The sequence below is a fragment of the Camelus ferus genome, chromosome 1 (genome assembly GCF_009834535.1).
Source record: "Camelus ferus isolate YT-003-E chromosome 1, BCGSAC_Cfer_1.0, whole genome shotgun sequence".
In the NCBI taxonomy this organism is placed as follows: domain Eukaryota; kingdom Metazoa; phylum Chordata; class Mammalia; order Artiodactyla; family Camelidae; genus Camelus; species Camelus ferus.
Window position 1 is genome coordinate 117,028,252 of NC_045696.1, and position 26,521 is coordinate 117,054,772.

The following is a 26,521-nucleotide window of genomic DNA, read 5'->3' on the forward strand; positions in this document are numbered from 1 at the left end:
TGAAGACAACTGATATACAAACCTGACCTTTAGGAAATCTGAGATTCTTTCACTCAAAGAAACATTTATTATGTCAAACCTCTGTTCCAAGCATCCGTCTATGAGAGGGAGATACAAATGAATGATGGCACGGTCAGGGCTTGAAGGAGTTGACAGCTGAGAGCTTGAAATCTGAGAGCAGATCATTACAGTCCACCTGGCAGCAGAGAGGAAATGTCACCTGCCTCGACTTGGAGCCTCCCAGGAAGACTGTAGATAGAAGGTAACCTTCGGGATGGGAGCCTTGCAGGGACCCAGAGGCATGGGTGCACAAGGGATTTGGGGGGCGTCTGCAGCCTCCGAGGTAGTGGCTAGAAAAGGTGCTGCCAAACCATCCTGAGGGTTCAGATGACACTAAGGACTCTGGATAGTCTCCAAGAGGTGGCAGGAAACGCATGGGTGGTTACATGATTAAACGGTCATTCGGCTTTTAACGAAAATCACTCTGGGGCAATGCAGACTGGAGGGGGAGCGAGCAGGCTGGGACAGGGCTTCTGGCTGGAGGAGTCTAGAGAGAGTAAGGTTGCAATTGTGTCATAAGAAACAGGATCCAAACCAAAGCAGAAGCATGGAAGAGGGAGATGAGGAGTCAAATGAGGGCATTTCTAAGTGAAATCTCAAAGACTTGATAACCAATTAGTTGGATGGGCTAGATTTCCAGCCTGAAGAAATGGGTGGGTGGGGATGCCAATTTCAAGGTCAGAGAATAAATGTATATCATGGGCTAGAAAAGATTATTAGTTCCTTTGAGGACATGAGAATTTTGAAGGCCTTAAGGGAGATGAGAGCTGTATTAAGAGCTAAAAAAGAAAGCAAAATAAATCTTCCAGGGAATTTATAAGCCAAGAACTATAGCTGACTGTTTAAATTACTGAGTAAACTCTTCATGACTCCAGTTGGTAAATATGAATTATACCACAGGTAAAGCTGAAGTCTCTTCTTTTTTGTTTGTAGGCTCTGCTAAGCCAAAATGGATTTGAAAACTTGGTGTTTAGACTGTATCAGCAAATATGCATTGCCTGGGTGAAGCCACTATCTCTGCAGAAGTTGCAATTCTGTTTGCAGTAGTCTTCTTTGACTGTTGGCATTTCTCCAGATGCTTCTCGGGGCCAGAAGTCTAGCACACCCTCAATTCTTTTTCCTCTCTAGAGGCGTAATCCTACAGGACAACACTGGGGTGAGCAGCCCTGGAGGAGCAGGGTGCTCAGCCCGGTGGTCAGAAATCCATCTTTCCCTTTCCTAATGGAAAGTTAGCTCCCGGGGCAAAGCAGACACCCGTAAGCAAATGAAGAACACACAGTTCCACTGTGTAATAAGGGACCCTTGTTCAAGTGTCAGGGCTTTACAGGAAGAAGCGGCATCTTAGGTTTCAAGGCTGCCATTTCTCCTGTATTATGCATCAGCCTGTGGAATGTGGGACTGTTGAGTTTTTACACCAGGCACACGCAGCAACCTACTTCTCTCACCAAGACACAGAGCCACCGCCTCTCATGGCTTATTATGACAAAGCAGGCTGGCTTTAAAGACCTTCCGTGTCTGGCCTAATTGACTTTCCATTGTGTTCCTGCCTCTACCTTGCCCCTTTCACATCCTCTAAGCTACCTGCTATCCTCCCTGAAGCTCCCCCACCCCCATTTTAGCCTCAAGTGACACACAAACCGGCAAAGTAAATGGAATACTACTTTTTTTCCTTGTCATATATGACCCCATCATTCCCACCCAGAAGTCATTTATTATAGGAAGACTTCCCAGTTCATTCCCCCACAGAAATTATTCCTCCCTCATCCAAATGTGCACAGTCCTTTGCCTAGACCTCCTGAATACTTTTATCCCTTTCCAACCTATATTATGGTGATTGGTGCACACATTTATTGTCCTCTTAGAGAGACAAGACTGATTTATCCGAAAGATCCTAGAATAATGGCTCCGTATATAGTCAGCGTCAATTAAATATCATTGAAAAAACTGTTTGATTGGTTGAATAAAGTAAAGACTTCCTCAGAGAGACTGGGCCCTCCCAGAAGAATGCTGAGTCTGGTCTCCAGGTAATGCAAAATGCCAGAGCCTACAGAAAATATATTGTGGGTATAACTTCCATTCTTAACATGTGAGCCATCCATTTTACTCTCTATAATGACACCAAAACAAAATTATCTGGTATTTTTTTTCTTTTTTTCAAATTGGAAGTATAGTTGATTTACAATGTTGTTAGTTTCTGGTGATTCAGTTTATATATATATATTATGAATTATATATATATAATATGTATGTATGTATGTATTATTTTTCATTATAGGTTATTACAAGTTACTGAATAGAGTTCTCTGTGATAAGTAGGACCTTGTTGCTTGTCTATTTTATATATACTAGTTTGTATCAGCTAATCTCAAACTCCTAATTTATCCCTATGCACCCTCTTTCCCCTTTGGTAACCGTAAATTTATCTGGTACTTTTAAAGACCATATAATAAAACTTTTCTTATTATTTGTATATCTCACTCATCCAAAGAAGTGCATTTCTGGTAAATACAGAGATCTAATTCTTGTAAAGCAAACACGTAGATTACTGCAAGGAAGTTCTGAGAACCCACGTGAAAGGTGCTTTGCAGGGTAAAGAATTCACCTCTAAAGTCAAAAGAATGAAAACAAGTAATTTCCTCCTTCCTCACCCCTCCTCCTGATTCTCTCCTCTCTCTCCCTCACTCTTTCTTCCTTTCTATTTTTTAGTGAACTTGGAATAAAGTTTAAAGAAAGCACATTATTCAATTTAACACAGTCAGCTCAAGACAAGAGTGCACAGTGGGGAGTTTCTTAAATCCGAAACATGGTTAGAGGCATAAGAAAGAGATGGAAAAGGTGCTGTTTCAAAAGAGCCCACATAACTGCCCAGTAACAGGTGAGGTTACAAAAGGTACTTAGGTTACAAGGACTTGTCTTGGGTCTTCTGTAAACGCCACATTCATGGACTGGCTCTCCCTGCAGTGCAGATTAAGACTCCTGTACACAGACCAACAGACCCCATGTCACCCTCCTTATCTGGAAAGAGGGACCACGCATACAGAATCACAGAGAGTGAGCTTCATAAATCTGCTTCGTAGAAGAACAAACGTCAGGCTCTGCATGAGCACAGCAATGGGATAGCCCCTGGAGCACACAGAATTCTAAGCAGGCTCTCAAGATTCCCAGCTCCTCGCAAACACATCCCATCTAACCCCTTTCCCTTGCGTTTGGACAGGACAGTCGATTTGGGGAGGGATTTTGCACATGTAATTAAGATGCATAATCAGTTGACTTTGAGATGATCCTGGGTGGGGCCTGACTGAGCTCCTAAAAGAAATACACTCCTGCTGCTCTTGAAGAAGGAGGCTGTCCCTCTGTGAGAGGGCCTGGAGAAGAAGCCGTGTGTCAAGGAGCCGGAAGGAAGCCTTCAGTTCTGGAGAAAAGTCCCAGGCTGACAGCCAGCAAGGAAACAGGGGCTTCAGTCCTGAAACCTCAAGGAACTAAGTTCTGCCAAGAACCACGTGAACTTAGAGGACGGCCTCGAGCCTCAGCTGACAACTTGGTTGCAGCCTTGTGGTCTTTGGAGATCCTGAGCAGGGGACCCAGCTAGTCCTTGCCTGGATGTCTGGCCATCAGAAAATGTGACAGGGTAAGTCACTGTATGTGTGGTAATTTACCACACAGAAATAGAAAGCTAACACAGAAACTCTCTCTAAACATGAAAAGGGGGAGTAAAAGAGACTACTAGTGGCATGTAAAAAATAAAGATAGAGTCATTATAAACTTTTCTTCGTGGGGAGACATCTACAGAGTGCTGGGTATTTCCTTGAATGTTTTCATGTAACAGCCTTTTACAGACAGACCCAGAAATAATGAAGCTCGTTCTTTTTTATTGACTAATGCCCTTGATGATATTTCCAAGCTACGACTGCTGTGACCAGCCAAGACTGAGGATTGACTGCTTCACCTCACTGTGCCCCCTTCCCACTGCACTGGGTACACGACCCCTCTCTCTGTGCTTCTAATGTTAAGAGACCGAAGCAAAACAGAGAAAAGAAAAACCACTGTTAATTTCCTTTGTGAAGGAAGCATTTCAATTTAACAAATTTCCTTGGACCATTTTGAACAGGCTATATAGGAGTGCCTAAAACATATGCAAATATGAATGAAATTCTAAACCACCATTACTTTTGAACACTTTGACTGGATTCTCCTTGATAGAGTCTACTGGGCTACAAACTTCCTTGAGAGCTTAGATCTTGTCTCACTAACCCCAAAGGGAAAGAAGTGTTCTGGCCAAATTTTGATGCAACTGGAAAATGTAGGCTAATGCACCATTCTGTTTGCAAATGGACAGTTCCCTTTGAAAGTTTTATATCCTCAAAAAGATGTGTTTTTCTCAAATTGTACCCTGTGGCAAGTATTTTTAAAAATATGTACTTTATGTACTTATGTGCTCTGTTATTTTTCTTTCCCTTTGTCCAGATTAATATTCATGTACTCAAAGCAAAAGCCTACTTAGAAAAGATTTTTTAAAGTACATTAGATGTGTGAAAAAAAGGAACTATGGTAGGAGTAAACTATATGCAGGTCATAATGTTAAGACTCTGTGTGTGTGTGTGTGTGTGTGTGCACGCTTAAGTGTGTCAAGTAAGAAGTATGGTGTGTAATGAGTCAAAGAAATTTGTTGGAGTTACTTTTTCTCCCTAAATGGGGTACACTTACTCAATATTGCAAGATTCCTAGTTTTTCAAAGTCTCATTTACATTTAATTAAATGCACAAACCAGGAGACCACGTTTCAAGACTAAATATATTTTAGGGTCATTTTATATAAAAAAGATTGATATTTTTCAATTGTTTTAAAAAAAATATATAGTATATGAGAAAAAAACAGTTTCAATTAATGGTCCACTATTGTCTTTCAATCCTGACAAAGAGCTCACTTCTTAAATATTAAAAAGAAAAAAAAATCCTATTATGTAAAACAATAAAGTGTCACTAGGTGATGAAACATATTACTAACTTCTTTTATGTTGCCCTGTGATACTACCTCAACTGATAAATTAGTAAGATTATATTATAGGCTTTTATTGGTACATATTTGCTTTTCCCTGGGAGAAATTTTAGATGATGTTTTAAGATTTATTATTTTCCATTACAGTATTAAATCAATAAAGCTAATAATAATACTGCATGGTGGGTAAGTTAGCAAGGTGGCTTGTTAGGGTACTGTTTGCTTGCTTATTTTTTCAACAGAATTTTCCAAAATAAAACAAAACAAAAAAACTTACAGGACTATAAAATATACCTAACAAATAAGGCAGAGTTAACACTTGCAAATAGTTTTACCTTGCACAAGAAAATAAATGACTATTATAAAAAAAAATCAAGAGACAGAAGGATGATCATAGGAAAAGAGCTTCAGGGACAATAATCATACCTATGAAAATTGTGTCAACGCAGAAAAGATAGAATAAGTTAAACTAAATATTTAGCAGGGAAAATGTTATGCCATGATACTAGATACAATAAAATTTGTGGTTAAAATTCACTTAAAGTTATATCTTCAAGTTTCAGATCATTCAAGGCATACTGAAATTCAAATGAAAAGCAAATGAGAAAATACAATCCTCTTTCCTTGAGTGGGGTTTGTTGGGACAAGGGGTCTTCATCAAATGTCGTAGACAAAATTTTGCCAAAATAAACCTTTACATTACTCATTACTTTGAAACCTACTTCACTGATTTTCAGATTGATTTCACCCAAAGTGGTTCCCTCCAGGAATCCCACAGACCCTTGGAGCACAGACCAAGCATGCTCTCCAACAGCTTTACTTTTGCAATTATTCTAAATGCTGGTTATGTGATGATGGTCTTCCCAAATAAGGATTTAAAATGTCTAACCTTCTATTGGATTCACAAGCATCTGTAGTTAAAATACAACAAGAGCTATTCCCTAGTCTACCCACCTTTCTCTATGTGCCCTCTGATAATCAAATGTTGCAGTGAAAGAGGCAGAGGTACCCTCACGCAAATGATCCAAAGCCCCTCTCATTAGCAAATGATAATCTAAAAACATCCCTGCAGTACTTCCCAGGGCTACGCTGGGATGATTCACTACATGGTGCTCTCCATTCAACTTTAAATGACAATGAGATAAGTAACTACCACTTACTGATTAGCTCATTTTCAGTAGATGCATTTGTGATTAATGTTGAAAGTCTTCGGGGCTTAAATTTGCAACTTTAAGAACACGCAACTCCAAGAAACGGATTGATTCCTAAGGTAATAAATAGTAGTACCCACACTCGTGCATGAGATCAGCGGTGGTGACTTTGTGTAGTGGCCGGGTGGTGGGTGTGACGACATTGGCAGGGATCTGAAGTTCTAAGATGGTATTTTCTCTTATTATTATCTAAGGAAGACAGATAAATAATCACATTGCACTTCACTTCTACTGTCTGACACATCAAGAACATAAATGGGGAGGGAAAGGCTAAAGATATAGATAAAAACACTGAGAAGAATATTCACAGCAACGACCCTGACGGCTGTAGGCTGGAATGTCAAAAATAACAACTGCACGAAAATCAAGTAAATATTTCATTTTTCCCTCCTATAAACTTTTCCAACTATTCGTGAAGCACAGAAGTAGGGGATTTACTTCCCACCCACAAGAAGGCTGTGTATCCAGACTACTGGAGTGGACATAAGAGTCAGATGTGTCCTCCCACATCAGCTCCAAGAAATATGCCATCATCGTTAGAAACAATGATACCTGAATCACTGAGCAAGCCTTCGGCACAAATGAGTTTCTGTGAGTCTTGTGTAACAGGCAGAAAAAGGAAAGACGGCAGGCAGAAGCAACATACTAGGAGGAAGGTGTGGATAGTCATTGTGAAACCGATTGATAGCTTTTGCTGAGGGTGAATATACAGACTCCTAATTACAGGGGGAGCCTCTTGAGATCAACTGGCTCAAACAGAGGGGAGTTTGAGAAGCGTGGGATGGAACGTGGACCTGACCGTGGTCCTGAAAGAGAACAACTTGCAGATGTTCCCCAACAGTCTCCAAGAATCCACACGCCACATCTTTGTTTTTTAACGGTAGCTTAATCCAGCTTCACGTCCAATAATACTCGCCTTCAAAAGATATGTTGAAACTTTCTCTTATGATCAGATCAGCCTTTATACTACTCAGCCTCTCCTGGAGTGTTAAGATAATTCAGGATTGAGGAACGCTATTCCACCATAAAAGCAGCAGTCAGGATTCTGTCAAGCTCACAGCGCTTACAATTCTACAGAAAGGTTACACTTGGCAATCTTGATTCTGGTTTGCATTTCTTAAACTCAGGGGATCATGCCTCTCCAAAAGACCTCACGGAATTAAGCTCCGGGTACGAAGAACATTTCAAACTCTCCCTAGAAATTGAGGGAGCCTTGAAACTCTAGGAGGATACACTGGCAGTTCACCAATATGGACAATTCCCGCTTTCACCTCATAAGATTAATAAAAACCAATTCCTTAAAGAGGTACCAAAATACACGTCCCACAGTGAACACTGGCGTCGGCCTTTCTTCACGCTCTTTTCTAAACCTTACAAACCCAAGAAGTCAAGGGGGGCCAACTACACAAAGTGTCAATACAATGCCGAACCACGCGAGGAAAAAAAAATTCTCTGCACAAATGACACCTTGGCACGAACATCAGGAAATACACTCCGCTGCTGCAAAAAGGAGGGTGGGAACGAAAGTAATTTACACGAGAAAAATCGTTCTCAAAAAAAGACAAAAAATAAAAACCCACGCCACTCATCTAAGTGCAAGACTTACGTGTTCCGTCAAAACGGGTGGCGATGGTGTCGAGGAAGGTGTTCTGGGGCGCCAGTAATCCTTTCATAACCGGCATTTTTCCAGCGTGGTGTGAAATTCTCCATCAAAGTTTGTCCGGGAGGATGGTTCGAGAGGAAAAGTGCCGAGAAGGGAGAAGGGGAGCGTGATGACGGCAGGGGAGGGGGCCCGGCGCGCCGAAGGGGCCGCTGGAGGGAAGGGGGAGGATGGAAGGAGCGAGGGAGCGGGTTCCAGCCGCCGCGGCTCCGGCAGGAGCAGCCCCGAGAGCGCTCTCGGAGCCCGCCCCGCACCTCCAGACTCAGCCCGGCGCAGGCTCCCTCTCCCGCGCCCGCCACCTCCGCCAGCTCCGAGAACCCCCACCGGCCCTTCGCGGGCGGCACAGCGCGCCAGGCGCCGCCTCGCCCCCCACCCCGCCCGCTCGGAAAGAGCCCGCGGGGGCCCGGGGCGCCGCGCCCTGACCTCAGGCGCTGGGGGTCATGGAGGGCGGCCCACGAGGCTGGGTGGGGCTCGGAGGCGCGGAGCCTCGTGGTCTCCCGGGGCGCCTGGAAACACGAGCGAGCGCGACTCCCCCCCGCCCCCCCCAGGAGCCGGGGAACAAAGACCCCTTTGTTCCCGCTCTGTCCCTCTCCCGGGGAGACCAGAGTCCCGTGGGTGTGGTATAGGAGAAGGGGAGGAGACAGGTCGGGCAGGTACCCGGCCGCTCTAGAACTTGGGAGGGGTGAACGTCCCCCGGAGCTGTCCAAGGGAGCCAGGCGCCCCCGGGGGAGGTGGCCCCTTTCCGGTGCACCTGCCGCGGCGAGGGCCTGCCACCCGAGCAGGGCAGTCTGGAGTTAGTTCCGCGACCCCCTCCCCAGTCACCCGGGTCTTTCAACCTTGTTACTGATGCCAAGCCCCAAGGTTTGCCCACCTCCCTTTCCTGGGCTCCGAATGTGGTGTTTCAGCTCCTCTCCCTAAATAACCATTTGTCTCCCCCATCCAGTCTAAAGAAAATAATAGTAGCTTTTTATAGGGACAATGGATGGTTTCCCATTTTTGGGTGAAATGTGAAATAAATTTTTCCAGAAAAGTTTGCGGTTGCTATTGATTTGCAATACACAATGTAAGTAACACGGGTCAGGTTGCCTCGTGAAAATCGGTGCAGCATAATTTAACCTCATCTGCCCCTCTCCTCCCTCCCAGACCGGCATCTCCAGGTAGAAAGGCCGGCCGAGTCCCCGGAACAGCCACAGTCTGGGAAAACGAAAGTGGTCTGTCCCGGTCCCGTCCCTCTGGCTCGCGAGGGGACTCCCTGGGGACCTACATCCTGACTGGGAAAGCCTCGCCAAGCCCGGGGCGCAGTGCTGCTGGGAGCGGAGGACCCCCGGAGCCGGAGTGTACAGAAAACCAGGAAGGGAGGAAGATGTGGAAGGAAAGTTGAGAGCCCAGGGGTAGAAAGACAAACGTCAGCCCAGGTGCCGGAGCACCCGGAAGGAGAGGAGGCGGGAAGCGAACAGGTGAGTGAGCCACGGCAAGGGGCACGGGGTCCGCGCCACCTGGAGCTTGGGCGCGGCGGGAGGCGGGAGCGCCCGCTCCCCACTATGCGGGTAGGGGGTGGAGCAGAGGGTTCCTTGTTTGGATTCTCCCGGCTGGTGGGGCGTTGAGGGGACCCTGAGGGTTTCGTCACGGCTGCCCAAGGCTCCCAGAGGGCGGGGGTTTGAGGGGGAGGGGCGCATCCCCCTCTCCCCGCCCCCGGTCCCCCGTCCTAGTGATGCACTTCCTGCGGCCGAGGATTCCCTTTGTGTTGAAATTCAAGAAGATCCGGCCTCCGCGCGCGGCTAGCGGGGCGGGGGCGCGCCCAGCAGGGGAGGGGATTCCAGAGTGGGCGGCGCGGGGCGGCAGTACCAGGGCCAGGCCTTTGGCTTGGGGTCCCCTGCCTCGCTGCGCTCAGCGCCTGGCCCCAGGGCCGCCTCTGTCCACTCCCCAGTCCTTCTATCGCCAGCTGGCTGCGCTTGGCGAAAACCAAGCTCACTTGGGTGGTGTCCCCCAAGCGGCGCGCCGAGCCAACTGCGGGTGGCTCCGTAGGTCTTCTCTCCGGCAGAGCGTAGGGAAGAGAAAGACCAGGGTGTCCCTGCCATTTGGGCGATGCATCAGGTCCTAGAAAACCCAGACTGCTGCAGTCAGTGTAAAAGCCAAAACAAAACAAACAAAAGCAAAAACAAAAAAAGCCTCCTTTTAAGTTGCTTAAAGTTCATCGTGAAATATATAAAGTGTAAACCATGATTCGGGTTCATAAAATTTGCATTGTGTGTGTGTGTATAAACTGATTCCTTTTGGGCTTGATCTATATGGCCAAATGCTTGAAATCACTTGCAAAACAAAAGCAACAAGAGGGGCTTGAGAATGGCAATCCTCCAAAAGCTTTGGTTTAATGCCAAAAGGAACCCAGCGTATCACTCGCTTAGTCTCACCTCCAGCACCTACTCTATGTCAGAGATGACAGAAGCTCTGCCCTGAATGTGCATTCCAGCCCCGGATCCTATTGATCTGTAGTTGGTGAATCACACCACCTCATACATGCTTTCCCTACCTACAAGAAATTTTTCTTAATGAAGATTCCAGCCATCAGCACTCTGGTCTTTGAGTCCCCTGCCCTTGCCAAGCTCATGATTTAGTCAAGGCCCTAATGTTCTTCCTAAGTGTTTGTGATGTGGTGGGGCTATACTGCGACACTGAGCCTGACCTTGATGAGATTTAAGCATACTTCAGCATCATTTGGCACTTTGAAATCAAAGACGCTCAAGAAAGAGGCTCACTGAGAATTGGGAATTTCTGTATTACCTAACCCAACTCTCATTTCATTTCCTTAAGGGAAAAGTTCCCACTGTCCCCACTGATCGTCAAAAAGAACTCCAACCCATTTCCCTGAATACCCTTCCATCCTATAGCAATGTGACCTTTCCCTAAGACCTCAATAAGACAACACCACGAGGACACGGGATCACCACACAATACACTAAACCCAAGGCCCATTTGATGAGACTCATATTCAGAGAAAAGGAGATCATTTCTTTGATTCTGAAATGTAAGAGAAGGCACAAAAATGTTAAACTCACACTAAGGTCCTCTACATTCAGCACTACAGAAGGACTTTCTAGGTAAAAATCAACCTAGGCAAATTTCACCGATTTACCATGTAACAAACCACCCTAAAACCCACAACAATAATATTTTATTTTGCTCATAGATCTGCCAATACGGCTCACTGGCATGGGTGGCAATTTGGTGCTGGCTGTTGGCTGCGAGCTTGTCCAGCTTTGGGGCTTTGGGGCTTCAGTTCTTCATGCGAATCTCTCCATCGACTACTGGGGCTTCCTTACAGCATGGTGGCTGGGTTTCAAGAATGTGTATCCCAAGAGATGGGAATTAGGAGCTACCAGTTTCTTTTTTTTCCTTTAATTTTTAAAAATTTTTAAATTGAAGTACAGTCAGTTTATAATGTTGTGTTGATTTCTCATGTACAGCATAGTGATTCATATATACATATATACGTGTGTGTGTGTATATATATTTCCTTCTCATATTCTTTTTCCTTATAGATTACTACAAGATATTGAATGTAGTTCCCTGGCTATGCAGTAGAAAATTGTCGCTTATCTATTTTATATATAGTAATTAGTATCTGCTTGGAATCTAAAAAAAGACACAAATGGACTTATTTATCAACTAGGAACAGGCTCACAGGAGCTACCAGTTTCTTAAGGCCTGGTCTAGAAACTGACAGAACACCACCGGTTCAGAGCCTGTATTCAGTGAGAGAGAGCATAAGTCCATGTGTTAAAATCTCCATCAATTTCTTAACATTTGAAGTTTCAAAGGAGGTTGCCTTATAATAGCATTCCCAAATTTGATTTTAAAAAATCTGTTTTCACCTCTTCTACGTATTTCCATAAGAGTTTAGAATTTATGGGTACAGGATCTTGTCTCAAGTCAGTAAATCTTTACAGGGAAACTGTTAAGACACAAGTGAGAAATATACATGAAAATCACTTGAGAACTAAAGCCACGTATAAATGGAAATTGTCATTATTTGCTTTACTGTTGATTCTTCCCTGTTGGGGGAGGTCATGGAGAGGGCTTGACCCGAGCTGACCTGCAAGCAGACCTGGGTGATCAGAGGCTCCTCATCCCTACTTCCCTCCCCCAACACACACGCACGCACGCACGCGCTCATGGACACAGCTGGAGACAGTTTTCAAGGACTCAGAATTGCTTGCTAGAGCTCTCTGTGTTGAGACCATTGGGACTGAACCCCGTTAAGTGTACTCATTTGTGTAAACATTTAGGGTTCTGGCAGGTGAATGTGAAGTTCTACGCATCCTGCAGTCGCTCAAGGTAAGCCCCCTATATAAGCTCTCTTGTTTATTACACCTGCCACCCACCCATCTGGAGGGGTCTGGTCTCTCCTTGCCCTCCGAATATAAGGGCCAGTTGCAGACTTCACTCCGGGAGCGCCTGAGGTTTTGAGCCAATGTCTCCCCTATACCTTATGCTGTCTTTTCAGTCTGGATGAGAGTGAGAAGGGCTTTAGAAACCCCCAAATCTGTTTCATGGTTTTAGGTTTTCTTCCTGTCCATTGTCTAACTACAACATTGATCCAATACCAAGGTGCAAACAAATGCTTCCTATGTGTTCATGCCTTTGGCTGTAGGCTTTGAAGATATTTTTAAACGTTTTCTGTCAACAAGAACTTTAGCCCTCAGGAAAAATAACTATTTTAATTTATAGCCTGGTGTAAAAGAGCAGCTACTCGGAAATGTCTAGATTTGTCTCTACCACTTACCTGCTGTGTAACGTTGATGTGACCTTGGGCAAGTCACTGAACCTTCGTGAGATTCCATTTCCTCCCCTGTAAAACAGGGGTGATACTTTCTCTGGCTACTTCACTGAGTAGAAGAAAATATTTGTGAAAAATATTTGAAACCTGTAATGCAGCATATGATATAAAAGATTATATAATCAGCAATTTCTCTCTCTTTTTGGGTATTCTAACACACTGAATTCAAAGTTCTTTATGCACAATAAATATTGTTGACTGCTACAATATATGGTCTTATTAACTCAGGATACAACCATGTATTAGTAGCCTGTCACCACTTATGGCTTCTGAGCATTTCCTTCTAAGTATAAATGGCTTTAGAAGCTCAGAAGGAAAATCAGTGCTTTCGAATTGTCCTTTCTGTTGTCCAATCAAACTGGATTCTGAAACATGGACATTTTCAATTCATGTATCCCTGATTTTTTTTTCTGCATTTGACTCTGTTAATTAATCTCTTCTTAAAACTCTCTGTAAGTTTCTAAGATAGCAAAGTTTCTTATCTTGGACAAAGAGACCCTTACCTATTAAATATTCAGTTTACTTCAAAATATCCTTTTCCTTCAGCCATTCTTCATATTCTAGTGTTCTCCGAGATTCCATAAACTGGGCCACTGCACTTCTACGTCTCGATTATTGTCATATCTTAAATATCTCCTCTGTGAGAACAATTTCCATCATTTTGTCTGAAGCCCAGGCCTCTCCTCTGAGCTTCTGACAGACAGTATCCAACTGTGGGCTCTACATCACCCCTTGAATATTCTTCCACTTGAAGTTTCATACTTACCATCAAGTAATGTATATGAGAATCCAGGGAGTCATCCTTCTTAGATCTTACTCCCAGTGTTCATCAGATCCTTAAGTCCTTATTTTATCTCCTAACAATATTCTGAGTCCCTAATTCCTCCAACCAATTGGTGTCCTAATTTGAGCCTTAACCATGCCTTGTGTGAACCCCTGCAGTGCTTTCCCGACCTCAAGTTTTTTCTTCCTGAAGCCATTCTCCACCCTGCAGCTGGCACGATCTCATTAGAAGGGAAATGTGAGCTTGTCCCTCCTCGCACTGCCAATGGGGCAAAGTCAAAGGTCTATGTCTGAGCTCAGCTCATCTCTCAAAACACACTTCTCGTCTTCAAATTTTATGCTCAAGGAAGTTTCCAGAATAGAGCATGCCCTTCTAGAGACCATGTCTTTGAGCATAGCATCCTCACCTCCTGGGAAGCGCATCCCAAACTCCTGGAGCATGACCACTACCCACATACCCACTTTCTACCCCAGTTTAACTTGGACGCCCCGTCAAAAGGGAGCCATGTTGCTCTCCTAACAGATGTGTATCAGTGGTTGAAGATGATCTGACTTAGTTTTACCTGTGTGGTTCTGAGTAACTTACTTATCTTTTCTGAGTCTCACAGGAATGATAATAACATACATTTCATAGGGCAACTGTGAGGGATAAATAAGATGACATAACAAAGTGATCATGGCACCCTCTCTACTGCTTGTTCCCCATTGCATTCCCCATGAATGACATGGTCTCTGGGACACTGCACACACAGATACGTTTGTTGAAAGGATAAAGGTTAGTTATCATAATTATTACCTCAATCACTTCACCAGTACATGGCTTGATATTTATTGAGCTCCCTCTGACACCACACATGGAGCTTTGTAAGGTTTGTTATCTTCAGATTGTCTTACCCCATCGTTTATTTAATGGCACACATGACATATTTTTAAATGTTTAATAAATTTATAAATGAGTGGATGAGTGAAATTATTCTATAGCAGGTCCCCCTCTGCACTGAGTGTCAACACTGACCTCATGGCTCTTTCATTACAATTGCCTTCGCTCTCCGATCTCGTGCCCTTTCCCCAGCCAACTGGTGTCCTGAGTGTAGGTGTGTGTGCATGGATGCGGGTGATCACTTTTGATTTGTTGATTTATAAATCACACAAATTTGAACCTAAAAGAATATCCTGAGTGCTTTCTCCAGTATTGCTGGAGTGATCATTTACAGTATATAAAAATGAAGGGTAGGATTGGTTGAGGATCCAAACTTCTCTGTTCAAATTATTGAACAGGCTTTTTTATAAACATGTCTGTTCCTTAAGTCACAGACATTTCAAGCTGTGGTATATTTCATAAATCTATAACCAGTCACTACAAATTCAGGGCAAGCTCCCATGACCCTGTCCTGCCTTAGGGCCTCCGTTTCCCTATGACATACGTATTTTAAAAAAATAAGAGCGTTCCATTGCTTGGATGCCTGTTAAACTGAAGGGACTATGCATATTCACAGATGGGTGGATATCTGTGAAATATGAAGTGATATAATTCCTGTTTAATAAAATAAACTTATTCGTAAAGTATTATCTTCCTACTTCTTAAACTATTTCAAGACAGTTGACAGTTAGAACACATAGGAGGTTGTTCATATAAACTAGTATGAATGGTGAGATAAGAACAGTTTTTATTTCTTTCTAGTCTGACATGTTTTCCAGATTTTCCAAAATAAATATTAATTTGTAATAAAGTCCAAAGTACACTGAAAAAAAAAAAAAAACAGGAGCAATCAGAAATTATATAAAGGAAGGGGCAGTTTATTAGACAAGGAATGTGGTGTTCTCGTCTGAGCATTAAATTAAGCTCTGACTTAAGTAGAGGCCAAACCATGGCCTGGTGACCATAAGCATCAAGCATTTGGGTGAGATCAAACTCTTCGTTGGAATTAAACTACAAGAAAAACTGTCGCTTGGTTTTACTGAAATAGCAAAATATTGAGCATCAAAAACCCAAGTTTCACTCCAAGCTTATTTCCATCGAATGTGTGACTTTGAACGAATCATTTACTATCTCTGGGACTCACAAAGAGAGAGAGAAAGAAGCAAGAGTAGCTTCAGCTCTCCGTGTTCAGGCAGACAATGTCAAAATAACATTAGGAGGCATCTCTCTACACTTGGAAGTTGAACCCCAGCAACAATCCTTGCTGCCCCTGTGAACCTGAAAGTAAAACTGTATCCTTTCGCTCACATACAGATAAAGACAATTCAGAGTCTAGCCTAGTGCACTGAAGATAAAAAAGAGTGACTCTTCCATCCCCCTTCTCTTCCCTAGATTCTATCCTGATTTCCATTTTTAGACTTTCACACAAGAAAAAAAAAAAAATATATATATATATATATAAAGTCGGTCTTTTTCAAGTCTCCTGCTGCTCCTTTGTATGTTTTTAAACCCAATGTTTTAGCAGAGGATGAGAATAGATGCTTGGTGCTGATGTAAATGGCAATGCCGTCATCACTCAGCTAACGGAAAACAGAAATAAAAGAGGAGGGAGGGGTTGAGCAGTTCTAAGTGCCGATGAAGCAGACGTTTAAAAATTATAAGTTCCTGGTGGTCAGACACCATGCTGTTCATTTCTTTTTTAATCTCATGGTGCTGGCTCAGTATCTCTCTTTTCTGAATTGTAGTAGCACTATTCAAATTCTTTATTTGGTAAAATGTCTCATAAAATATTGAGACAGGTCTTCTTTTGATGTCTTGATTTCTTTTCTTTAACGTTTAGTTTTATTACCTTTTAAAGTCTGCATACTTTGGGTCTTCCACTAAATCAGAGATGTCTTAGGGGTCTGCGTTGTATTTTAAATGCTTTGTATCTTGCATGGTCCCTAGCTTGAATTTTTGATTTCTGTAGGTTTTCAACAGAGACTCATGTCCTCTGAATAGAGATGGTTATTTACTCAATGTGGATTGATTTAAGGAACTGAACTATGGCTGCCATGTTGCCAACCTCATTCTCCAACTTCATTAGAAACCCTTGAACTGCAGATGCTCCGCAGGTGCATTTTTATTACTTTCCCAACATCTATTTTCCCTTCTTTCTTTCTGTAACCTAGCTCTCATCTTCTTCCAGAATCAGCTGAAAAATTCACCTTCACCAGAAGATTTCCAACATTAATTCTTTCTCATGTTGGCCATCACTTTAACTTTCAAGGTTCAGTTTTTTTCTTTTGCTGCTGCCCAGTTTGAAAATGTTTGTCCTGTGATTCTACTCTACACATTTGGCTCCTAAATAGACTGTACGGAACAATGTTGAGTAATTTCTGTCTTTCTTCTTGTGGAATGTGCACTGACTGGCACATGGCGGTAGGTCAGTAAATGCTAGTTCCTTCCCTTTATAGCAGCCTCAAGACTGCAAGCAGTCAAAACATATTTTAAAATCACATACCTGAAGCTATTTCTGGTGGCGAGCTTGGCACTTAGGGACATGGCGTTTGTTAATTCAAAATGGAGCACAGAAAGGTGACAAGAAATTCAGTACATTTCTGTATCCTAGGATAGAAAAACTGGAGAAGATGTTAGAGATCGAGCAATCACTCTAGCCGAGGAGAGCGGTACACTAAGAAAGGCTCCAACGTTTCCAAGGTCAGACAGCCCATTCAAGAGAGGACACTTAAATCTAAATGGTCTCAGCAGAGGGCCTTTGTGACTCTTCCTTGGTACCTCTGCTTTTTCCTGGATCAATATTTTCTCAGACTCTTAAGGTAGTTGCCTTTATGCTCCATCCCTAACGGGTGGCTGTGGAGATGAACCTCCTCCTTCCCTTTGGAGTTGGAAGTCTTCTGATAAAATATTCATGGCATTCATCTTTTTGTAGATCACCTTTAAAGCTTCTTGGAGCCTATGTACATCTGATGACTCATGGTGTGTGGTAAAAGTTATTTCTAAAGCCACAGGATAAACAAGGCACTTCTTCCAGAAACTATTTTCATCTCAAAGTGCAACTATAGATTTCTTTTTTGATAAAGGGAGTTTTAAAACATTCCAAAGTTGTGGCTGCTACATCAAGTTATCCTCCTGGGAATAGGCACTGAGGCTGTCTTGAAGTTAGCAGAACTCAAGAAGAAAAATCGACGTAGAGACTGTACCAAAACCAGTGAGTCGCAACACAGCCACCATGTCAGTTCACAAAACTGTCTTTAATTGTTGTATAACTTGTAGTCCAACCTTGACTTTCTGTCAGTCTTATACTTTGAGTTGCCTACTGTTTTAGCAAAGTACTGAGTGCAGTGCAGAGCTGGTGCCTAATAAATGTGGAATACATATTAAGGATGACAAATAGTTACTGAGACTGTTTGTAGAGGTGGAGGATGTGCAGTTTCTGCCTCAGGAAATCTGAAGACCCAGATATGCCACACTAGGTATCACAGGAGTTGAGATGGTGCAGTGCTTTGAGGGTATTTTAAATTCTTATAATTATTAGGAAAAAACACAACATTCCAGGCTACTTTAAGGAATAATTTCATTTTAAGTTGCTGATATGAAAGAAAATAGATGGAAAGTTCCATAAAACCTGTTATGCATATGAATTTTAATAAGAACAAGATTTAGAAGCTCAATAAATTTTACATGCACATGAATTGATCATTTTGCTACACAATGACCTGATCCTATATGCTGTCTTAATTATTCTGAGAGACACACATCTAAAAAACTCTCATTACATTAAAGAAAAACAATCATGTTTAAATTTTAATTAAAAGGAAAAAATGAAAAACTTTAAAAAATGAAGTGTCTGGAATAATGAAGTTATTAGAATTTAAAATCTATACACTGTAGCTTTCATATTTTTAACCAAAAAAAAAAAAAAAAAAGTCGACACTTCCACATTGTAAAAGAAAAGCTATGGAAAGACTGTTTTCCAAAAACAAACACTATCAGTGTTTTACAGAGTATAATCGGTTGTTAACTTTTCATTCCCTTCTTTTAGCTGATACTGTCATGTGACCATCACAATGTTTTGGGGGGGAGAAGAAGTGGGAAGTTACATCTAGAGAAACAAAGTATAAAAAAAAAAATCACTGGAAATGCTAAGATACATTTGAATGGGTTAGAACTTCAATGGCTTATTCTTGTTAAAAATGCAGACCGGTATCACAGCCACAAAATGGTTAGTCACAAAATGATTCAAAACAGAAGTCATTCACAAGGCGGCTCAGGGACCGTGGAGGTTGTGACTGCCCCGCTGAAGAGTGAGGGAGTGAATGAATGAATGAAGTCAAGTGCCCACCGATCAAGGGGCAGGGGCTTGACTCCGTGTGCTGTTTCTGAACAGTGGGGTGCACAAGTGTTGACTGATTTGAATTTTCGAAAGGAAGAACATTTTTATGGATCAACAAGCCCACGCTGTGGCTCCCTCATATCAACTTCAAATTTCAACAAATACTTCCCTAAATAGCATTTTTAAAGCTTACTCATTCTTCATTGCCAAAGGCAACAAAACAGGAACATCTAGCCGTTTTAATTGCTTTTAAATGCTTATGTAAGCACATGTGGCAGAATTTGGGGGAGTAACTAACATTACCTCTATTGCCTCTTTTTTGTTAAAAGGATTAGATCTTTTGAAAAGTTTACTTTCTTTTAAAAAATGTATACTATATTGTTATAGTCAGAGGATAAACTGTAACCCATCATATTGATGGCATTCAGGGAAAATGAGAAATTCTATTGTAAACTAGATGGTCAAGGTTAATAATTACAGTGAAAATCTGTCTTTTCCAGTTACAAAAGTTCATGTTTTATTTTATAGTTTCCTGAGACATAGTTTAAGCAAGCCGAAAATTTGGAGGCTTCTGTGGATTATAAATTCACAAAATTTGAAAGCAGAGCTTGACTTACCAATTGGCCTCTTTCTGCATAATTACACTAATGTGGATAATGGTTCCATTCTCTTAAAGCCTATGTTAGTAATGATTGGGATGCGTGTTTCAGAAAGTAAATGGAGGAAAAAAGGGCACTCTTCACACAGAAACATAACTAACAAAACAGTCAACTTGGCGCAAGAAAACTTGAGCCCTGATCTTGAGTGTAAGACCCATAAGCCATGTTATAAGGACTCAGAATTTTCATTTCTCACCTACAAGTGGAACTTACTGACTAGATAAGATGTTGCTCATTTTTCTGTGGAAATCTCCCTAAAAGACCTAGTAGTTTACAGGCCTCCAGTATTTCTCAGATTAGGACACTATAGGTTGTTGGTGGGATGATTTTAGATTGTACCAAAATGAATTAGTTTATATCTATTATAAAAATACACATTAGAAAAAAATTTCCCATTTCTGCCGTGTTTAAAATACTGTTTAATATTTATTTTCCTGAAATGATTTATGTTTGGAAAAAGATTATATAAAATGTTAAATATTTAATGCTACAGGTGATAATAAAATAAATGAATTAATAAAATATTTAATACATAATAGTACAGATGATAATAAAGTAATATGTATATATCCATATAGATCCATATACAATACTATATATATATATATGAAGCCTGATTATTGGGGAATAAATGCTGCCTAGACTCTGTGCAAACCCCAATTTGAGCAATAGTGGGCCACATGTATTTGAAATTCCTTCCCATTTTAAAATACACGCCTTTAATAAAAGTGAACCACAGTGACTTCTTACTAGATGGCAAAAAAGAGACAACACAGAAAGTATCCTAAGTATAAATTTTGGGAACCCTAAGCTAAGTTTTTTTTTTTTTTTCCAAAATGTAGTTCTTTGTGTTTTGGGGAGTTCCTTCACATGAGTTATGCAAGGGCATTTGGATCTTAATTATTCAGAGGCTTTTAAACGGAAGCTGTGATATGAATGTGGACCATCACCCATGACCCCTCCAAAGAGATTACCGAGTCAATTCCATATGGTACAGATGCAAGGACAGACATATAAACCAAAGCAACAAAACAGAGACTTCAGAACAGATCCATTTATGTAGGATTGATTGAATTTCAGTAAAGATACCAAAGCATTTCTGTGGGGAAAGTAGAGTCTCTTTAGTTAACAATACAGAAACAATTAGATATTCTTTTGAGGGGGAAATGAACCTTGACCCTTAACTCACACTATACAGAAAAATTAATGCAAAATGCACCATAGATCTAAATGTAAGAGCTAACTCTACAACATTTCTAGAGGACAATAAGAAGAAAATCTTTGTTAACTTGGGGTTAAAAAAAAGACAGGTTACAAAAAGCACTAACCAGGTAACAAAAGTTGTATAAAAAAAGTTGGAAAAAAGAAACTGCTTTTTGAAAGACATTATTAGGAAAAGGAAAAGAAAAGCCACTGACTGGGAAAAAAATTCACAATACATATATCTGGTAGAGAGAAGTGTCCAGCAAACCAAAAACTCTTATGATTCAATAATAAGACAAATAACCCAATTTTTAAAAAGATGGGTAAAATATCTGGAGAGATACTTCACAAAATTGGGTATACAAATGGCTTATATACACGGAAAGACGTACGTCGTTAGTCATTGAGGACATGCAAATTAAAAAATGATAAGATACCACTACACACTCAAAGAATGACTAAATTTTCTGAAAAAACTGACACTTTCACATGTTGGCAAGAAGTGGGGCAAATGACAGTCTCATACGTGCTAGTCAGAATGAGTATGCTCTTTGGAAATCAGTTTTGCAGTAGAGTTCAAGTTATGCATAGACTCACTACAGGATACATCAATTCCACCCCTAGGTATTTATTCAATAGAAAAATTCTAAACTAGGCAAAATCAATCCACAGTGACAGAAAGCAGATCGAATGACTGTTCAAGGCCAGAGGATAGAGGGGATTGACTAGAACAAGAAGGCATTTCTGAGGTGATAGAAATCTCCCGTCTTCATTGGGATGTTAGTTATACACACACATACACATTGTTGAAGCTCATTGACTCATATCCTATGAAAGGGCTGCATTTTGGTGTTAACTTTAATAGAGCTGATGTTAAAAACTATGAAATCAGAATAATGCCTGCTTATGGGGGAGGATTAACTTAAAATGGGCAGAAGGGAACTTTCTGGAATGATCAAAATATTCTGTATCTTGATTGGAGTGGTGGTCTCTCTGCTGTACACATTTGTCAAAACTTATCAAACTTAAAGTATTTATTTGAACCTTAAAGTATTTATTTTAGTTTATAAAAATCATTCGTCAATTACATAAAATGTTACCTCAAAAAATAACACACATAGAATATAGCAACAAGACAGTATTTTTACTTCTCTCAAATTAACAAATATATATTATATATATATATAGTGTGTGTGCATGTGTGTATGTACATTGGTACTGATGAAAGTTTGGTAAGGTGGACATATTTGTATACTGATGGTAGGAATACAAATTAGTATATTTCTGGAAATAAATTTACCAATAATCATTAGTACTTAATCCAGTAATTACACTCCTTGGAATCTATACTAATGAAACATTCAGAAGTCTAAAGATTTATATGCATGGAGACTCATTTCTTTTAACTTATAATTTAGAAAATTGGAAAGAAACCTGAATGTCCAAAAAGTAGGATGTAATTATATAAAGTATGTCACATTTATGCAGTTGATTGAATAGCTATTAAATGATGTTTACAAACAATTTTTGGCTAGTATGGAAAAATCCTCTATTAAATATTTAGCAAAAGGAAAGGATAGCCGTTAATATTGGACTATTGTATCCATAGCATAAACTAAGAATGTGAAAACTTAAAGAAAATAAATACAAATGCTAACAGTGGTCGTTACTGGGAAGCAAGATTATGATTGTCATTTTCTTTTTTTCACAGTTTTCTGCTTTCATAGTTTGTATTTTTGTGAGAAAACTAGGATTAAAATTACATCATAACTTAAAACAGTAATTTTATTAATATTTGCAAATATACTGTCAAAGATGCTAAAACTTTATAAGGTAAAGATATCTAAATACATGTCCTATACAGTAGTCAATTATGCTTGATGTATTTGACATACAAATAAAGCCAGAATATTTTTTAATGTTTATTTTTTATTAAAGTATAGTTGATTTAAAATGTTAGTTTCAGGAGTATAGCGAAGTGATTCAATTATACATATACATATACATATACATATACATATATATTTTTCAGATTATTTTCCATTACAGCTCATTACAAGAAATGGAATTTAGTTCCCTGTACTATACAGTAGGTCCTTGTTGAAAACCAGAATATATTTCTCTGAACATAAGGTATTGCATTATGTTTATCAGTTTGGAATAAATTCTTTTAGCCTTTTCTCCTTCCTTGATAAACTTCTTAAAAAATAACTTCTATTGGTTTTTTTTTCTTTTGGGATGGGTAGTAGTGATCTGTATAAAATGGATTTACATTTTCCAGTACAAAACTCAATGCTCATAACTAATACTCATAATACGCAGTGTCAGAGACATTGAAGGCTCACCACACATCCACATGCTCACTTATAATTTCTAGCTGCCTTTCAGGTTACATGATTGTGTGATGAATTTTTGCTAATGATGTTACCCTACAGATCTTTCTCCCCTTCTGCCATAAACTGGAAACCTCATCACAAGATTAAAAGTGAAAGGTGTTTTGCCCAGATACCTGCTAACCCAGGGAGTCACCAGTGAATAACAGCATACACACTTGTGAAAAATGAATCTTCGTTATGCTCGCCCACTGGAGTTTCAGGATTTGTTTCTTACTTCAGCTTCGGCTAACTCTATGTACCAATACAAGTATTGGTACTAGAAGCGAGGGCTGCCATAAAAACAAAAGAAAAAAAGCAAAACTTTAAAATATGTGGCATAAGGGTCATAGTTGGGCAGTAGGAAGTGAAAAAACGTACGTAGTGGCTGGAAACGTGGTGATTCTGTTATCCTCTGGCAAAACACCTGGTGAAATTTGGTGATGCTATTGGTTACCTTTTGCGACTGAGTTCAAGAAAAAAAATTGAGATTTTGAAAACAATTAGCTGGCTTGTAGGTGGAAATGGAAAGGAATAAAGAGAGCCCAGAAATTCAAGGCGTGGTAAGGTTGGAATAGTGACAAGTGACTGATAGACACCAATCCATGAGATACAGCATTTTCAGAAGGCTCTTTTCAATAAATGTAAAATGGGCAGGCAGTGAGAAGGACTCAGGACAGCCATCAGATTTGCATCTTAAAGTAGCTGAGGTACATTATCACATATCTCATGATGTAGAATCCACTCATCTCTACTAGTCTAGTCTTTCAATACACCTTTTGCCTTATTTCACTAAGGATGTTCATCTCCTTCCATTTTATTACTAGAGTTAGAATTCTTTTACATTTTTTATTATTTAACATTTCTTTATATTTTTTAATACTTTGAACATGAGAATTTGATGTTCCTTAAAGTATGCTCTAATGTTGAAGAATTTTTAAAAATCCACGTGTTTGCTCTGAGTATCTCTAAAGTTGTCATGTAATGTACAATCTAGGGCATCTTAAATTGGCTTTCAGCCAGGCAACAATCATGACATAGTTATCACTGCCTGTGTGCATGACCAAGACTTGGGCATAGCTGGTTATTTGTTATGACATCAATTGAGCTCTGGACATTATTGAAATACACTATGTATACTAAATTCCACTCCTGTTTTTTAAAAAATTTTCACAATGATTTAAAGGTGAAAAGTTATTGTCTGCCTAGAAAAGCAAAGGAAGAAAGCAGTGGGGGCATAAATTTGCTATTTGCAAAGCAAACATTTCCATCAGAAGAATAAACCTATGCTATATTTTCTTGCAAAGCTGCAGCCAAATGCTTTATGAGATCTAGGAAAGAAGAAATCCACAGCAGATGATGTGTAAGGTTTTCTTACTTATATAGATGCTAAAATATTGCCCTATCACACACAAGAAATAGTAAGCATCAAAACTTGCAGAATAGATACGTGGGGCATAGAGGAAATTGCAGAAACATGCTGGGCTTGTAAACAAAGCCGTGTTCCCAAGGAGGATACCTGTAGGAACCCGTGGATGATGATGATGACGATGATGATGATGATGATGATGATGATGATGATGATAATGGTGATTTATATGATGATGACTGAAATGATATGAAAAGAGTTGGGCTCTAAGTGAGAACACATTGTGAGATTATCTTAACTAGACTATTTCACTCATATGCCCTTTCTAATGAATGCCCTCCCAAACTTACATGATAGAAGGAAAAAACTACATCTGTAAAAGTCTGGCAGATCTTTGAAAAAGTATAGAAAATTGAAAAACCTAAGGGATATAAAGCAATGGTTCTTAGTTTAATTGGAAGCATTTTCCACCCAGTAGTATGTAAAATGATGATTCGTACAATGATAGTGTTTTCAATTAGATGATATGTTTTTATATCTGTTGGAATCCTTCTGTTGTAAGTAAAAAAGTAAGAGACTCAGACTTGCCTAGACACTAAAGGTAATTATTTTAATTAATGACAAAGTCTGATTTTTCAGCTTGATTCAGGTCAGCCTTGAGCCAGGGGCTCATAGTACACTAAGGAATTCATTTCTGTGTCCTTACCCTGCCTTCCACAGTATGGATTTATTCCCCAGATTCACTCTCTTTATAATGTCGAGGTGACTCCCAGCAGTTGCTGGGCCAACAGGCTTCTTTTTCCACAGTCAGCAGGATAAAGTGGGAAATTTTCCTTAGATATCTAGAAAAAGTTAGCAGGTCACTCAGATTGGGCCAGTTTAGGACACATGCTCCGTCCCTTGAGTCCCCAGATGTTAGAGAGAACTCTTGAGTAGGAAGAAAAAGAAAATCACAAACGATGAGAAAATACACTTACTCACCAAGCAGAGCAGACCCATCAATTTCCTGTCTATATCATCACACACATCAGTGCCTTGGGGCCTGATTTCCTGACTGTCAGCACCCACATCTTCTGCCTTAGGACTTTTATGGTCCCCCAACGTTGGCAGACAAATACCCCAGCTCCTGGTTCTTTTGCTCTTTGGGCCAGATCATTCTAAGGCATGTATACCACCCTGGCTCCCAGAGCAGGATTAAATCCCAGTAACTTTCAGTTATAGATGAATTGATCTGAATTGATAACTTGCCTTTTATCAGTTGCTTCCCCTTCCTTGTCTCTCTTTTCTGTTCCCCTTCCAGCATTCCCTTCTCCCAAGCAAGCTCTTTGCACTTCTATCTTTGGCTTAGCATCTGCGTCTGGCGAAATCTGAACTCAGGCAGTGATATTGATACTTTGCCTTTCCCTACTCATTTCTAATGTGAATGTTTATCTCTCAAGATTTATCAGAACCTCAGTTTCTTCTTGAATAAAAGGGATATTGTAATGCTTGCCCACTCTCTTGTTAAGATTCTTAGGAAGATCAAGTGAGATAATGCACATAAAAACAAAACATGGTGTAAGGGGCTGCCCAGATGAGCATAGGTATGGTTATAATTACCGTATATTTTAGAAAAATCAATCCTCTCCATTACTGACAAGTAAACAGCAAATAGTATTCATCAGTGGAGGGATCCTAGGCACTGCCTTCTGCCTTCTCTTGGAATAAAAAGGACAAGAATTAATAACAAATTAGATGATTCACCACAGAGGGATTACCTAAGGCACCCCTTTTTGTAGGCTACAGCTGCCCATTTATTTCTGGTTAATTCCAGAGACCTCTCAGCAGGGAGGGAGCATCAAGTGAACAGGAAAAGGGTGCTGGAAAAGGGCAGGGGAACGCTGCCTGCTAGGCACTGCTTACTCAAAGGCTGAGGTCCCTGAACTGACTCACACTTCAGGCTCCACAGGACTGTTGTTGGAGAACAGGACCCACGCCACACCCACTCACCCAGTGCACAACGTTGGTGAACAGGAAAAACTCAGATCGAACTGACAACAAATAGTCACCAATTTTACAGTCATTGGGGTGGGTACAGCTCCGCGGTAGAGCACATGCTTAGTATGCACGAGGTTCTG

General features: G+C 40.6%; 1 protein-coding gene across 1 annotated transcript in view; it reads right to left on the reverse strand.

The window, feature by feature from the left end:
- The window catches only part of KCNH8 (potassium voltage-gated channel subfamily H member 8), a 353,249-nt gene extending 345,258 nt beyond the window's left edge, over positions 1-7,991 (reverse strand). The window contains exon 1 of the mRNA XM_006192862.3: positions 7,873-7,991. Within this exon, the coding sequence (XP_006192924.2) occupies positions 7,873-7,948 (76 nt within the window). The 5' untranslated portion in view covers positions 7,949-7,991. The remainder of the gene's footprint in view (positions 1-7,872) is intronic.
- Between the last annotated feature and the right edge of the window lie 18,530 nt (positions 7,992-26,521).